The following is a 17,281-nucleotide window of genomic DNA, read 5'->3' as shown; positions in this document are numbered from 1 at the left end:
AATCTGAAGGAGTGTGGAATACAATCAGTCATCATTATTCATATGAATTTATTTTTCATCCCTGTTTGTTTTCAGTTCAGTATTTTTTTCCCTTTTTTCTTCTCACTATCGAGGCTGTATGTGTATTTTTCATGGATACTTTTATTATTCTAGCTGGATATGGTAAATGGCCAGTCAAGACCATGTAAACAATAGTAGCAGTTAACCAGAAAAAAGAAGCACTTTAAAATGTTTAAAAGAAACAATGTTGCAATTGAACACCAAACAGTTTTAATAGGAAGTTCAAAACAATTAGCATCAATTATCTCTTCTTTGATCTACTGAATTCACATGAAGACTTCCCCATAAAAGTGTAACAGAAACCTACCCCATTAACCATGTGTTTGGTATCCTGCTTTGCACTCCAGAACTGCCCACTGGAGCAGCTCATCCTGACAAATGCTGCTCTATGGTGTGGTGAGCTCACCCTGGGCAGCAGCTAAGGAACACACAGCCTGTCCTCCCTTCCCCAGCCCCCAGCAGGACAAAGGGAGAGAACAGAAAGGCCCAAGGGAAAAAGCTTGTCAGTCAAGATAGAGTTTAATAAGTGAAGAAAAGAGGAAGGAAAAGTTAAACAGGAGATGCAAAGGCAATCGCACACCACCTCCCAAAAGTAGACCCATGCCCATGCTAGTCTAAGCAATGGCTACCGCCCCTAAAACCTCCTCCTGTTTTTATTGCTGAGCATGAATTCTAAGGCATGGAATAGCCCTCTTGTCAACCTGAGCCACTGCCTGAATTGTGTCCCCTCCCAAGCCCATGCCTACCCGCAGTCTAGTCACTGGGGAGAAAAGTGGGACAAGAGAAAACCTTGACTGATGCTGTGCAAGAGCTGCTCAGCAATAGCCAATCCACTGGTGTGCTATCAGCCTTGTTTGAGTCACTGATCCCAAACACAGCACCAAAGGGGTTGCTACGAAGAAAATTAACCCCATCACACCCATACTTAGTTCAATGGAGCTTTAAAAATAGTAGACCTTAAGATCTTTTTATTTGAGCATTTTTTCACAAATTGCTTCTGGTGCATCAGACTACTGAAAACAGACACACACTGGTGTCTTGATTCAGGTGCTGTTTCTTGAGTATGTACCATGTCTCAGTTTTTGTACAAAGGACTTTATTGATGATTCCCTTATAACAAATAGTTGATAACGGGACCATATTTTCTTTTCTTTAATATTAGAGATGCCACTACAACATACCAATTACAATCAGTCATACATGAAGACAGTGTCAAGAACATTTCTGTCTTTTTTTGATTCCATTACTTTTATGTTAGGTATCTAAGAATTGTCACAACAGTAGTTGATGAAGAATCAACCCAAAGACCTTACTCTGACAGAAATACTAATGACTGGATCTGGCCATAGAAAAGTATGACTTTTTTCCACTGCATCTTGAAGTAAATTTGTAACATTTGTAACACTTTTCTGTTTCAATCAAGCTTACCCTTAAGAATTCTTTCTGTAAGACTTCCCTAGTATTTTAGCTTCTGCTTTCTTTAGCACTCCCTTCCACTCTCATGTGGCTAACCTCCAACACTGACAGCCAAGAAAAAAAAAAGAGATGCTCTTCTTAACAGTTCAAATAATGGAAAGAAAAGACTCATTATGTTCTGAGTCTGGCAGTGCTAAAGTATAAATTCAATCTCTCCTCAAAACCTCAGTAAGTTACTCTAGGTCACGTCACAAAAGCAACACAGACTTCTTACCTACCACAGTTGAGCCCCAAACCAGCAACTTGTGTGGCTCTGTACTTTCCTTAAACCAACAGGAGTGCCAGGGCTGAAAAGCTTCTAGTCAAAAGCCCCAGGGAGTGACACCCCCACAGAACACCCCGTGATTTATCCTGAAGGTAAGCATAGGCAGAAACTCCACTTGTCCAGAGATTAATGCAAGTTTAAGATTTTAATAGTAAGAGATATGACGTGCTCACAAAGTACAGAATTGAGATGGCTAAAAGCCAAATCATATCTATGATACAGACAACTGGTAAGCCAGTTAGTGAAAAAAATTAAAATTTTAATCACATCTAAAAATTATGGCTTCATTAAACAAGCGAATAAAGTGAATCACTGCTTTTTCTCTATGGAATTACTTAAGTATATATAAATCATTTTTATAGTACATACATTCATTTCACCATAAATTGTTTACGTTTATTTTTAAATTACACAGCAATACACATACTACATAGAATAGAAACCTGTTTTCACCTTTGATACTATTGTAATATTGACTGTTAACTTTTGTTCTAGTTTGGAGAATAAGCCTCCAGTTATACATGCTCCTTTGCAACATGACAAAAACATTCTGCAAGACTCCACCAACTGAATAATGTCAGCAGTATGGATTAGCAACAAGGTTGCTACTACAACAGCTCTATCAAAAAGATAACAAATAGAGCTGTCAAGAAAGATCTATGAATATTAGACAAAACAGGTATGCAGGGCAATCTCCACAGATTCCTTCCAATTCTGCCTCCTACGCCTTTGGGAAGTTGCTAATTCCTGAAATATTCTTAGACCATCCCAGTGAATAATCTCTCTTTTCAGCGCTACATCTGTGTATTTTTCCCTATAATGTAGAGCATAGTCAGTGGAGATGAAATTAATACACAAAACTGATAGAAAATACAAAAAAGATAGGTAATGGATGTGTATTTGCAAGACACACCCCAAAGAGCTCAAGTCTTTGACAAATAACCAACTTTTGTTCTCCAAGTACTTGTCCATTTTTACATTCACACACCAGCTGCTCCCAGAGCCCTTCTTGTCCAGGAATGGGTCTCTGTGTGTTCATGCATGTGCTATCATGTTTCATGAAGGATGTAACATACACAAAACTAAAAAGGAAACAAGTGCTCACATTAGGTGGATTGCATGTCCTCAGAGTTTGATTGGCAGCTGATTGCTGCTCATTAGATGACACATAACCTTACAAACTCACTCAGCCATTGCTTCCAAGAAAGTGAATCATTAGAGTGCATGACTAGCAAAATTACAAACTGCACTTGGAAAACAGGTTTAGCTTGTCTATAAAATTTAGGAGTTTGTATACAGAATTAATTTAATGAATTCTACTGCAACAACCGAAGGCTTTGCTGCTATGACACATTCCTTTTCTGTTCACCCAGCACTGTGGTGGACTGCTCCAAATAGCATGTAGAGAAAAAAAACCTGGTTTCTGGAAACCTGAGTGCATCATTCTCATTAAGGAGAGAGAAATAAGGAAAGTGGATTGGCACAGTGATCACTTGATTGTCAAAAATGATCACAAACGGTCCAACAGTTTTACGGCGTAGGGGCGAAGGAAAGATTTGGAAGCATGGGGTAAAGTTACTTAGGCACCTAAAGCTGACCTACTTGTTGGAATGAATCATCAGCAGGCCTGAGTTTATCCTATAACAAGCAGATGCAGACTTACAAATACATGTGCAAAGTTTAAATCAACCCAAATGAAATGTTTCCCTTCAAAGGAAAGAGAAATTACAAAAGAAAATCAATTGCCACAAAACATTAACACAAACACATAAGTAGATCTATGAAGAATAAAAAAGTCAAAGAATGTTCCGAGAAGGAAATGTAATAATCAGTTCTCTGTCTCAAGCCTACAGTTGTTGGGAGGGATTGAAGAGCATGTGGCAAACACTGCATTTCTAACACTTCCTTTGTTCATTAATAACCTTGCTGGCAAGGAACCACTAAGGATGTTGCTTCCCACAGAAAATTCCACTGTTCACAACAATAACACAAAGAAACACTGATAAAACCACACTTCACAATGTAATCATTGACAGTAATGCCTACCATCTACTTCATGAAATTCCTAAAACTTTTAGGCATTTTATATAACAAATCCAACAGTTTGTGTAACAGAATGCCTATACCAGCATTTACCTGAAACAATCTCATTTCATTAAGGACATCTAATTAATACTAATACATCTAATCCACAACTTATGGAGTTGGAAACCTCCAATTAGATGTTTGATTGTTTTAAAACCAAAAAAAAATTATTTGCATTCATTTAATTTCAGTGGCTTTCACTTAAATGTCTCGTTGTAACTTTCAATAGCTGCAGCAATGCCACAGAAAAAATAGTTTCTCAAAATTAGAGCAATTTAACTGAGCAATTTTTTGGAAAACTCTTACAAAGAATTTTCCAGGTGCAAGTTATGGAATAACTATGAAAGTACTAGAAATTTGACAGCCCTGAATAAATTTGAGTCATGATAAATTAAAAATGAACAGTAATGTGCAAACAGATATTCTGCATTATTTTAAGTGCTAAAAGGGTCAAATATATGTGAAAACTTTTCACAAACAGTCACACTAATTATGCAGTTAGTTATGCATGGATGTCATTCATCCAAAGAATTTTCACATGTATACAAAACCAGTTTCATGGAAATGCTAAGCAGTGGCAGCTATGGCTGTATTAGCAATGGCCAATAAAACCGGGCTTCTACAGTGAAAGAGTTAACTTTAAGAATATTCCATATTATACATGTTCCAGGGGCTTTCTACTTTGAACTAGTTCTCAGATTTTATCTTAAAGATTCAAGGCTTACTAGTGGCTGGAGTGTATTAGGCACATTCCTGCAGCTTTCACATTATTTTGAGAAAAAGGAATCCCATCCAGGTCACTCCCTAGGATCACTCCACAACGCAAATCAAAGTAGAGGTGAACAGATTTACTTCAAAACTGCATGGCTGATCCAAATAAAAACAGTAGGATAACACACACATTCAACTGAATGTTACTTACTAGTAGAAAAAAAAAAAAAGGAGTGTTTAAAGAGAAATCTAACTTCTGAGAGCCCAGAGCTGAATTTAAGAAGAATTAGTGCGATATAAAATAAACCTGTGATATAAGATGGAACAGAAGTATTTCAAACTTGATACAAGATCTTTACAGTCAGCTCTATGAAACACAAGCCTATCACAGCCATGTGGGCATGAATCACTTGACTGGAACAGTAAGCACGTGAAACTGAAAGCAGACGTACACTTCCATGTGAGAGTCAGCCATCCATTTACCAAAGTTTTAGATATTTTAGTCAATAATATTAAATAAATGCCTCAGTACTGGCACACAGCAATGAAACAAATTAATACAGATTCTCTCAACTCTTGTCAGATAGCATAAGGGAATAACATTATAGAGGAAATATTTGCTAAGTTTGAGCAATCTGAGTGCACTGGTTAACCGTTAAAATAAAAATATATTACTCATAACACTGAGGCATTGCTGGTAAAATGGAATAATTATTGTGATAGCAATCACTGTTGCCTCAAGAACATTCAAACATTCCCTCCATTAAGTCTTTTGTCACCCAATCTCATCTAGCCATCAGATTCCTTTCGTTCTCCTCATCATGAAAACAGTTAAGCACCAAAAACATGAAGATTAGAACCACATTCTTGAAGAGGAGTACTTTGCACACTTTCTGAATGGAAGTATTAGTTGCTGGATATGTTTTCTTGAGATAGCAAATCAGAACTGCATCTCCATCCAGCAACAGTGAGATGATTTGCACCAGAGAGAAGAGTCACTTATAGAATCTGATCCTTCAATTTCCACTAGATTTATCCATTCTGGCTACCCCATTCTAGTGAAACAGAAAATATTCTAGTGAATTTCCACCATCTAAAAATTTATTATAGCGAAATTATCAGTCTCGATTTTATAATAAGTTGTTAATTATTATACTTATTATTTTCTTTCTTAATTGAGAAAGCTAAATATTATTCCTTCGTTATTCTAGGTTACAGTTAGTTATTACCAAAAAGCAAAGATAAAAGCTTGCCAAATAATTTATAGATGACAGTCCTACATTTTTTAAAATGTGGCCTGATTCTCTAAATGTAGTTCCATGTCCACTGAATTTCCCTCTTCAATTCCATGGTTTATTCAAATGCAGAAGATTTAAAAAAGAAGTGTACCCATAGTCCAGGCAATAATCACACCATAACCTCTAATTTATGAAACATTTTCCTTAAAGCAGAGAGTTCCGTGGTCACAAATTGCAATATTCCTTTCTCGAGAGCATTATTGTGGTACCTAAAAGATGCAAAATACCTGATCACAACCAAATTGAAGTGGTCTAACCAGACACATGATACTACTCACTGACTACATCATAGAAGTAGATGCAATCATAATTTGGTTCCAAGATCCATGAGCTACAGAGAAGAAAGAGGGCATCACTAGAATCTTGAACAAGCACTTTTGGAAGGATGTGGCAGAAATTAACATGTTTACAGAAATTAGATTAAAACTTCCATCCTGCAGTGTGTGTCTCAGAGCAGCAGACCACACTGACACAGATAATGGTTTAAAGACTGACATTCAATTTTGACATTGCGGAAAAAAATCTGCCGTGATTTCGTTTGCCCTCTCTTACTCTCTTACTAGCACACTAGTTGTGGATGGGTGGCACCCAGATTCTCACTAATATTTTTGCATTTATTCAAAAATGAACTAACAAGGAAGAACAGCGATAGGGGATATTGGGGATGTTGAGAGCATAGTGGTTAAAGCAACACAGAAAAATTCTTTTAAATTATGAAAGCGAGAACATACCACATGTGTAGGCCAAACTTTGCCTCAACCCAGTTTTCACAATGTCCACAACTGATGAATATCCCTGTATACTGCCTAAGCTTTGTTAAGTTTGTCTGATTTTTAATTACATAGTGGGATAGCTATTTCTGAATATTCAAAATTCAATTGAAGTTTCTTTTCCTTTCACAGAAAAATACAATAAATCTTCAGCATCTGAATGTATATGATAGCAAGCAAAAGGAACACTTTGTACATCTGGATTTCTTGATGATACCTTGCAGAACAGCAGAAGAGGAAAAGTTTGTTCCCAGGCTATAAGGTATATATATCAGTTAAATATATATCAAGCACATTAAAGTATGCTGTTACGAATGAGAAATTCCTTCTCATTAGAATGCACTTAATACTTTATTATACAAACAAGATAACCCATCTTTTCCTGATTAAGGAATCTTTAATTCTAGGTCAACCCAGATTTCAAGTGTCTCACTGTAAATATATGAAGTCACTTATAGGTCAATAATATGAATTTCAATCAAAGCTTTTAAAATTAGCATCAAATTCTAGAGAAGTCAGTGTAAGTTTGGATGTCCTGGGGGTAGAATAGAAGGATAGGGGCTGTTGAAAGTTCCAGATATACTATCTTAGTTTTTCAGCCCTGGAATATCTGAATTACCTTCCCCTGTAACCACACACCGCAAAGCTGACAACAGAAATGCTGGAATATTGACTGGAAATGTTATGAACTCACCTTTTCCTCTTTCCACCCCCACTTCCCCAACAACTTAGACTAGAAAAAAGCAACAAATGTCCACGTTAAAAATCCATATTTTCCTGAAATCTAAGTTCATTAGAATAAAAATTATGTATATGAATGCTGAATTCTGCTTTGCCTTTACGTGAACTGTACATAAACTTTAAAATTGAGCATGTGTCTTGAGCTATAACCACAATACTTGTTTGTCCCTTACTGATCCCTAAGAAAGGTGTGAGGTTTAACTATGTCCTTGGGATTTTCTGCACATTACTTGTCAGGCAAAATCAGTACTCGTTTCCTGACTTTTCATAAAAACAAACAAACAAACAAACAAACATACATGTATTTATAATCATACATAGGACTTTCACTTCATAGTGAAAACTCAGGTTGAAGGGGTACTGTGAGAATGACACCACTCTCCATGCTAGCTAGTTCACTGCCTTACAACTTCAGGAACTTTGATGTATGGCCTACATGCAGAATTTAACCAGCGTGGCCAGCTGACCACTCAACAGATTAAAAACAACACACAGAAAATAAACACATATCACAGGTAGTGATGGTTCTGGTAAAAATGTGATTCTAGCAGTTCAGTTCCACATGCTTGATCTTCTGCATTTAATATTTTTTATTATTATTTTTACTGTTTAGAAGTTATGAGTCATTCACTAGAGAGAAAAAAACCAAAACCAAACTGAACCAAAAAAAAAACCTCAACAAAACAAAACCCATCCAACAATAAGATAATTATAAGCCAACTTGCTATGCCTCACTGCCAAAACATTTTTTACTTAGCTACGGATACTTTCTGGTTTCTGAAACAAGACTTCAGCTTTGATTACACATGGCTATTGATTTTCCTAGTTACAAAAACAAGACTGCATTTTTAATCCACAGTTGCACAACTGTATTACCAGGCTCTGCTCCAGTTAACCAGTTATGAATAAAGTTACAGTTCTTGAACAAGATTATTTGTCTGTTTTTCAGAGATTTTTTTAAACTCCTGTCAGAAATCTGGAAAATCATAGCTGTAAATGAATAAGCAAGGAAAAGTCTCATCTTCACAGACCAGGACTTGTCAGGCAAATATACTTCCCAATTTTGAGGATAACCTAAAATATACTTTGTCAAAGCTCCATACATGAAGGTGATCAGAGTATCAGTGTATTTTGTTCAAGAGTAAATAAGACATAACTTAAATAATTTATGTTTAAGATGAGCGTACTTTTAAACAACCTTTTGAATAGCTGATATGAAACAAGTTATAGTCTCAGAAACTGATTCTAGCTGAAGCATCACAGAGTAATCTCAGAAAAAACCAGCAAAGTTACCTCCAATCTGAACAACGCTCTTGCTATTGGATCAACTGTCCATAATTTACTTCAAGACCTGGAAGGACAGCCTTACAGGAAAGAATTTCTGAACAAACACAAAGCTGAGAAAATCAAAAGCGATTTTTAAGGAGCAACATCTGCTTCTGGACGACCGCAGTTTTTCAAGTACTGAAACTCAGGGCTGAGAGCAGTGCATTTTTTTTCCTTACTTTTTTTTTTTTTTTCATGCGAATTTTGGGTTAAAACATAAAGTTGTGAAGTGAAAGTGCTACAGCGATACACCACAGAGGGGAGGGGCAAAAAAAAGAGAGGGCTTAACACCCACAAGTCAAATCAGTAAATGTATCATTCAAATATAACGCGCAACAATTACAGAGAAACTTTAAAGCAACTCACCTCGAGGGAGAGAGATCAAAGCGCTGTTTTCAGTCGGAGCCTGCTCTGGCCCTCCAGGCCCCGGAGGAAGAGGTTCTCTCACTTGGGACATCTGCCAGCTCTCTCGCCGAGTTACAGAGCGCCTGCACCCCTCTCCAGCAAAACTAACACGCGACCCTGAAGGAACAGGCAAACGAAAGGACTCGTTAATGTCTTTTATGCAGAAAACTCACGGCTCGGGGCGAGGGTCCGAAGAGGGACAGTAGGGAAGCGGCGGCAACTTTCCGGCGCGGCGGCGGGCGCGCCCCCCGCCCCTGCAGCGAGCACGGCGGGCCGGGGGGCGGGAGCGGCCGCGGGCCGGGCCCGGGCGGCCGGGGAGGGTCCGGGGGGCCCGGGCGGCAGCGGGGGGGTCCGGGGGCCCGTCCGCCGCGGCGGAGCCGGCCGGCAGCGCGGCGCGCCTACCTCCGCATTTCCTCCCGCTCCGCCCGGCCCTGCGCCGCGCCCCGGCCGCCCGTCCCGGCAGCCGCCTCCTCCCGCGCCGCCCGCCCCGCGGGCCTTCCCCCGGCAGCGGCAGCGGCAGCGGCGCGCACAGCCCGGCACTCACAGCCGCTGTCCCGCCGCCGCCGCAGTCACTCCTGCTCCATCATTTCCGGACAATGAAACATCCCACTGCGGCTGGCGGCGGCTGCGGCTCGGCGCGGCGGGCGTGCAGCTCCCAACGCCCGCCAACGACGGCCCGTGGGCCGGGCCGGGCTGAGCTGGGCCGGGCCGGGCCCGCCGGCCGCGGGGCGCCGCGCTGCCCCCAGCCGGGCCGCCAGCCATGGAAACTCCCCCAGGAGACCGTAACCCGTCGGACAGAAGTAGGCAAGAAGGGGTAAAAAACCCCAGGAGAATGAGAAAGGGAGGCTTTGCAGCCGGGGCAGGGTTTGCAGTGCAGCGGTGCGGGGCACGCCGCCGTGTTACGGCTCGGCCGCCACCGGTTGCGCCTCGCAGCGCGGAGCCGCACGTGGAGCTCCGGCCCTTCCACCCTCCGCTCTGCCCCTGCCCCTGGCCGGTGACATACAGATACAGCCATTAAAAGGGCTTCACAGCGGGCACACAGAAATACTCAAAGAACACAAAGAATAGAACGAGCAGTTTTCAAAAGTAGAACCATAAAATGCAAACTACTTCCTCTGCTACCATGTGCCAAGTAGTGTTACCTGGACTTTGTCTATATAAGAAATAACATTTCTTTCCCATGGCACAGTGTGATATGATTATCCATCTGTTCTTGCCCATAACATGGGTACTCTTGCTCACACATGTGCTGGTGTCCGTAAGCTACGTGCTTTTCCTTGCTTATGGGATCACAGTACGTCACCTTCCTCAATTGAAGTGTGTCCAGGTTTAAAATGAAATTTATAAGCAGATTTTTATTATGGTTTAGTAAATATGCCAGCTTTACTGGTATGTCTCATTACAGCAAGATATTTAGATATATATTTTTGGGAAACAAAAGTAGGAATATAAAATACACAAGTTATCCACATCCTAACATGAGAGACTATAGCTGATCGATATTTATTTTGGTATCACAAGTGCTAAGCAATGTGCTCTGTTATTAAAATTTAACTTTCTAAAATTTAGCCTTTCCCTGACATGCTTGCAAAACAGCCAGGGTAAAGTGTAAATACCTGACTATGTGCCAGTTTTGTGTCAACTCCACACCCTTCAGGGCTAACTTATTTCAGAAGTCATCAGTAATTTTGCACCACTGTACAGGTTTATTTTTGTCACTGCTGGTGCAGAAGAGAAGTGTGATGAAATGTGCATACACTTTGCTCTGGAAAATACAATAATTTTAAAATATTTCAGTAACTTAAGGTGTTCTTTGGTGCAGCATAATCTTTCTTTAAACATTTATATGGAAAATGGGCGGGGGGGGGGAATGGTTTATGTAGGAAAGAAGCTGTGCTAAAAAAAATCAATTTGGGGCGAACAAAGCTATCATTTTACTGTGTAGTAATAATGATGGTCTCAATATCTTTTCGTCTATATAAACATTGCATAACTTTCCATAGTCCCCTCCTTGCTGTCCTGGGGGCAGAGTGATCAAAACATAAGGTAGAACAACTTACCTCAAACTCCCAAGTGAGTCAGTAGCAGAAGAAAGGTTATGACTCACTCTCGGCATACAAGCTTGTATTTTTCCCTCTGAAACTGGAAACATAGCAGAGAGCTGTGGGAGGAGCAATAATTTAGCCAACCACACCTTGCTTCCAAAATATTTCATTGGATAATAAATGCCTATGAAGAGCTGATACCACCCAGGGTTGGTATTTTGGTTGGTTTTTTACCTTATCTGTGAAACCCACATGGTAAACTGCCATGACGTTCAGTTTATCTTCTTTAAAAAGATGATGGGATGAGTTCACCCTGACGAGGTTCAGTTGTGGAGTTTAGAGCAACTAAGGGAATATACAGGATCTTCAGCAGACAGTACAACTTCTGCAGTCGGAGGTAGTTGTAAACAAAATCAGGTTAAGAAAAGGTAAGAGAGTTCAATACCCAAAAAGCACAATTCACATTGTGTGAAAGAATACATTAAAATTTTTATGCCTTATGCAACCCGTTACATACCAAAGGCTGTGATTGTCAAAGATGGGTGCAGATGTGGTCCCTGTTAATGAGGTACCACAGATAGGCAAAGCTCATTGGCATACGCACTTCCTGACAGTATGACATCCTTCCAACAAACACGCAGCAAATCTGAAATATTTGTTGTATTACTTTCCTGTAAAATACATATCATTCTAAAATATTATTGACAATTCTCAGGAAGGGGGCAGTTCGTATGCTAAAACTAGCAGCCTTTTAAGTAGGCTACAAAATCGAGATATACTGTATCTTACTGTAGCAACCGAGTTACTGGCTGTTGCACATATGGATTCCAATACAGTCTTCCATTGCTAAACCATGTAATTCAGGTCATGTAATTAATGGCAATTCAGGATCTGCAATTAATGGCAGATCTTGGGATCGATGTGAAGAGGAATTCAAAAGCCTTGTAAATAGAAAATAAATACAGTTTGTAGGCAAGCTAAAATTTCATGAAAGAATAAAAAAAACCCACCAAAAATCCCCTGACCAAAACAAACAAAAAACCAAACAAAACCCCCCGAACAAACCAAACAAGCAAACAAAAAACCCAGAAAGCCGCAAAAAAACGCATACACCCCCATCACTATGAAAAAGCCCTCAAAGTTTCTTTCTCTATTAAAAAAAGATTCTTTATAACTCACTTCTATCAAAAGTGCACAAAATGTAGAGTATAGTCCTATGTCTTCAGGACAAAATTGTTTATCACCATTTCCTAGACCAAGCTCCTACACAAGCCATACAAAAGATAATACCTGCAGTCAAAATAGACTTGTCACTGAACAAAAGTGCTTTAGAAAGATGCAAGTTATTTATTTAGGGTAAACCCACAATATTCCAAAATTAACAACTGCAGAGGTTGTTTATTCACATTATTAAAAATTTGAGCTATATTTCAAGCTTGAATTTTCCCAGGCAAACTTTTAGTGTTTGTGGGTTTTTGGATTTCAAATAGTTTGTTTTGGAGCAAGTTGTGGATAGCAGAGACACCCATCTCAGAAATGCTGTAGGAAAACTGTGCAAAACTCTTCAAATAAAAAATGTGGTCAATAGCTATTACTTAAGGATCCATGAAGGTCTAGGTACTCAAATTTTCCTCCAACCTAACACCACCCTTTCCTTCCCCAAGGCTACTCTTTAACTGATGCTGATTTCCTTCTGTCAGGAGGAACAGAGGAAACCGAAGACATTTTATTTCCCTCTTAACACCCTGAAATAGTTCTGCATAATGGACAATAATATTGAATCTTTTTGTGATTGATTGCTTGTACCTCAGTACCTATGAGTTCATGGTTTTTTTCTCCTATGCCTGAGAACACGGTTTTCAACTTTCTAATATGTAATTTTACCATGTGTATTGTTCTAAACTTCACCAGTCTTTTCAGTATTAGGATCATGGCAAGATCTCTGTCCTTAATATTTTATGGTGTAGCAATGCTGAAATGGAAGGACAGTTATAGTTAAAAGGGCTAAATAGAAAACTTGGAGTTAAAACAAAATTATATTGTAAAATAACAATTACAAATGAAGCTTATATATTTTTAATATAATTTTAAATATAGATTAAAAGCAGAAATACCCACAATATATGCATAAAAGGACAGTAAAAGAGATTTTTAAGATCACTATTAAGCTTGGTGTGGAGTACTTTTGGTTCCTGGTGTTCACAACCTAGCTTTTATATTATCCTTCTGCAAAACATCCTGTAAAAAGTCATGTAAATTGTCAGGTGCCAGGGCAAAGCTGGTTGCAGCTGTGTTGTAGATTAGGATTTGTACTTCATAGAGCATAAAGTGCTGTGAGATTGATGGTGCCTTTGACACCAGCTGGTCCTAACAGGGCAACCAACCCCTTTTAGGCCAAGGAAATCCACCTCCAAAGAGCACTAATCGAAACAAATAAACCGTTGAATGTCTAAAATGAAACTAAAGACATGCAGGTTTAACTCCTTCTGTAACCAGAACTGAAATAAATATGTACCTTATCTTTTAGAGGAGAAACTTCTTCCAGTAATGCTGTACCTGGGAGCAAGAGGCTTTTCTATGATAAAGAATCCTTATCCAGGTTTGATGTTTTTCTGCCATGGGATGGACTCCACGGTGGGGAGAAAAGGAATATGAGGCTTAATGCTTTCTGCCAGCTCGAGGTATTTTTCTCCATTTTGTTTTTCTGTTTAGACTAAGTATAAGAAATGTAGTATATTAAGTAGTTTCTGTAAAATATTGTCTAACACAAGAGGTAAGGATTTAATTAAAATTGATAAATTACTAAGTTAAACAATGAAGGTTCCCTGAGATTAATTTTTTCTGAAGTAACTCTAATGAAGTTCAAGGAGTTGCATGAAGATGAATTCAGCTCAACAGGCTTCATCCTGCTTGGGGCAAAGCACATCTCTTGGCTGACTTATGGTAGTTCCAGCTATTCCTTAGCAAGCTCAAGCAAGTGGCTCACTCAAGCAGGTAATAGATCTCATGAAAAATAACAGATCATATATTGAGGCATGGAAAGACGTTTCATCACAACAAAATGTCAACTAGTAATTCATTACAGTCCTACAAATAAGTCACAAAGTGTTCAGTATACAATTACAGCTGTGCTGGATTGCAACAGTTAATGAATTTGTGTATATTCCTTCAGTTATTCAGCTTTTCACTTTACAGTTAATATTGCACCTTTCTTAAAAAAAAACCCCTTATTTAGGACATCAGAAGAAACTTCAAATTCAGCAAAAATTATTTTTTCAAACTCTGTACTGATTTTTAAGGCATTGAAGATTATTGGGAACTTGTAGTGACAATAAAGATCATTTCAGCAAAGGCAAGTGATGGACAACAGCATCTTTTGAGTTCATGGGCAGGACTTTTAAGGGAACATTGATTAAAAAGTAGCTAGCTGAACACAGAATATTGTCATATGAGTTATACAGAGACTTAGTAAATTTATAATCACTTAATGAATTTGCCTGGAACATTTAGTCCTAATAACTCTAGAGGCTATATTTATAGGATACGAAAAAAAATTGAACTAAATATTTCTGGTGCATTTCAGGTTAACGAGGCTCCTTATGCTTTTGCACCCTGAGAAGTATCTAGATCTGGCATTATTCTACATTAGTATTTCATGCACATTCCTTACAATTGTGAGTATTCATGAAATTTACATTACCTTTTCTCAGCAGTATCAAACCAATCACCAATATCAAACGATGTTTTAAAAAATACCTTGTCTAGAATTCTACAAAACCAAAAATATTTCCATGTGAAAAGAATATCTAATCAATCTGTTCCAAAAATTTTAAATCTGAAAATGCTAAAACAATAATGTTTTACAAATAGAATAAATAATGCAGTGAAATAGAAGACTACATGTTAAATTGCTGTGTGAGGTAATGGTAACACATCCTGAGATCAATAAAAATTTAGTTAATTCTGTACATCTTTAATTTGAGTTCATAATACAAAGTACAGGTGCTCCTTTTGAGCTGCAAGAGAGTATACTGTGAATGAGTATTAAAAATACTGTGCATTCTATTTTATGTTTTCATAATATAGAATGCTCTTACTTACATATTATGTATTATTCCTCATACATATTCAGGACATATATTGTAACAGTTCCTTTGGAACCACTAGCATGTAAGCTGTGAATGTGTATTAACAGCCAAATGCATTTGCATATTATGAGTCCATAATACCAAATGCACAACCAAATTGTTGATAAAAAATCATTGCTATACATAGAAACAGAATTTATTTTCTCATGCTTCTCACTCACAACTGTGCTATCTTGCAGTTATTTCTCACCCATGTCCTAACAACTGAAAAAAAGAGCAAATGCCAGTACAACAATTGGGAATTACAATTTTCTTGAAGTAAAATATTTTGTGAAGGTTTTTGCTCTATATCACAATCAATATTTCCTTAATTGCCTGTATAGACATGTTCCTGGTTTTTCATTTTGGTATCCATATAGATAGACTGGACCAAACTTAGCATCAAGTGCTTATTCAGATAGTACATATAAAATGCAGATCATAGGAAAAACAAACATAAATATAAACCCCAGTCAATCAATGCGTTCCACTATTATTTTTAACTGTCATGATTTTGTTTATTTGTATATTTGCCTAAAATAATGGGGGGTGGGGGGGTGTGCCAGCCAGGAACATGCAATTCTCTACATTGAACAGAACTAAATTTATGAAGTAATATTGCACAATAACAAAATTACAAAACTTAATTTGTATCAAAAAAATACTGTTTACAATGATAGATGGCCATTCTGGCAACCCATGCAAGTAAGGATGGAAAAAAATAGTTTTCTGAAACAGTAGATGAAGAAAAATAGTCTTCTGTCTAAGTTTCTTAGAAAAATGAAAGTTATACGAATCTTAGGCCCAGGTCTGATCTAATTCTGTGACTATGCTTCTAGGATGGGGATTTTCCCCAGGAAGAAAAAGAAGATTTAAGGACCAATTGCCTTTTGCCCAGTTCCCTTCCTCATTCTATAGGGTTGCTGAAATAACTGGAACACACAGGTGAAAATTACCAATAGCATTTCAAGGACTGCATAGTTGTTATACTGACTATTAGTTTTAGAATAATTTCAGGTGTATTATTTTAATAAATAATACTGAAAGTTACTTTATTGTTCTGATATCACAGCAGACATATTAGCTCCAAAATGTGTTCAGTTTTACTTTCTGGTAATTAATGGCAATTCTAAACCACCTACTATGCAAGAGCCAAATATTTACACAAGACTCTCATATTAACTCACCTAAAATACCAATAAAATCAGAAAACACAAACTAGATTTAAAGTGACTCCTATATAGCTGGTAGTTTTGGATCCCATCTAGGAGATGCAGTCCTGCAGAGTGAATGATGGCACAAAGATACTGGATACTGCTCACTAGTATGTGTAATATCTGCCACATATCATTGAGAGAGAAAGAATGTATTATCATATGTATGTTTGTATGTGGACATAAAATCACTGGAATTTTAGTGTTTTGCCTTTAAAACAAGTCATTATATTTTAGTATACTCTGGGAGCCTATTACAGTGTAAAATTCCTTTATTTCCCTTTTACTTTTTGTGTGGTTTGTTTCAAAGTGGTTTTTATTTTAAAGTATTAATGAAAATGCTGTATAAGTAATAATGTTAGAGTGGAATTTTATTTCATATTGTTTTATATTTATAAGAGCTACAAACAGGCTCCTGTAAATTTATAAAATCAGTTACTTTGAGGTCAGAGCTGTGGGTTTTTTTTTCTTTTATTATTGTAAATAAAATAAAAGAGTTTGCCCTCAGTTGCTTTATGCTTCTAACATACTTGCTGCTCCCTTAGAGAATGTTTCAAGTTATAAATGCTAGCAGACTAAATTACCTTGATAACCATTGATCAACATAAGCAAGTGAAATATTTTTCTGTAGTTTTACAAAGTGATTTTTTTTTCAATAAATTATTTGCATTTTTTACTTAATACAGTTTATTATAGTCAAAGTAAAATTCTGATAACCATGAACTACAGACAAGGAAAAATGAAACAATTGTGGCATG

At 37.8% G+C, this 17,281-nt stretch overlaps 1 protein-coding gene and 1 long non-coding RNA gene across 4 annotated transcripts in view; one reads left to right on the top strand and one right to left on the bottom strand.

Annotated features, from left to right (window-relative positions):
• MDFIC (MyoD family inhibitor domain containing) overlaps positions 1-10,327 on the bottom strand; it is a 53,500-nt gene extending 43,173 nt beyond the window's left edge. Inside the window, 3 exon segments of the mRNA XM_063396705.1 lie at positions 9,099-9,254; positions 9,668-9,956; positions 9,958-10,327. Coding sequence (XP_063252775.1) covers positions 9,099-9,254; positions 9,668-9,956; positions 9,958-10,152 — 640 coding nt within the window. The 5' untranslated portion in view covers positions 10,153-10,327.
• On the top strand, positions 9,818-17,021 carry LOC134550223 (uncharacterized). Of its 3 annotated transcripts, none has more exons than XR_010080280.1 (4): positions 9,818-9,937; positions 13,710-13,863; positions 14,766-14,856; positions 16,149-17,021. It is a non-coding gene; the product is annotated as an uncharacterized LOC134550223 (long non-coding RNA). The 3 variants fall into 3 exon arrangements; XR_010080281.1 differs by lacking the exon at positions 9,818-9,937 and adding an exon at positions 11,199-11,610; XR_010080279.1 differs by lacking the exon at positions 9,818-9,937 and having other exon boundaries at positions 11,199-13,863.
• The last annotated feature ends 260 nt before the right edge of the window (positions 17,022-17,281 follow it).

Source organism: Prinia subflava, chromosome 4 (genome assembly GCF_021018805.1).
Source record: "Prinia subflava isolate CZ2003 ecotype Zambia chromosome 4, Cam_Psub_1.2, whole genome shotgun sequence".
Lineage (NCBI taxonomy): Eukaryota > Metazoa > Chordata > Aves > Passeriformes > Cisticolidae > Prinia > Prinia subflava.
Note: the sequence above shows the minus strand (reverse complement) of the source record. Positions and strands in the feature narration are given on the sequence as shown.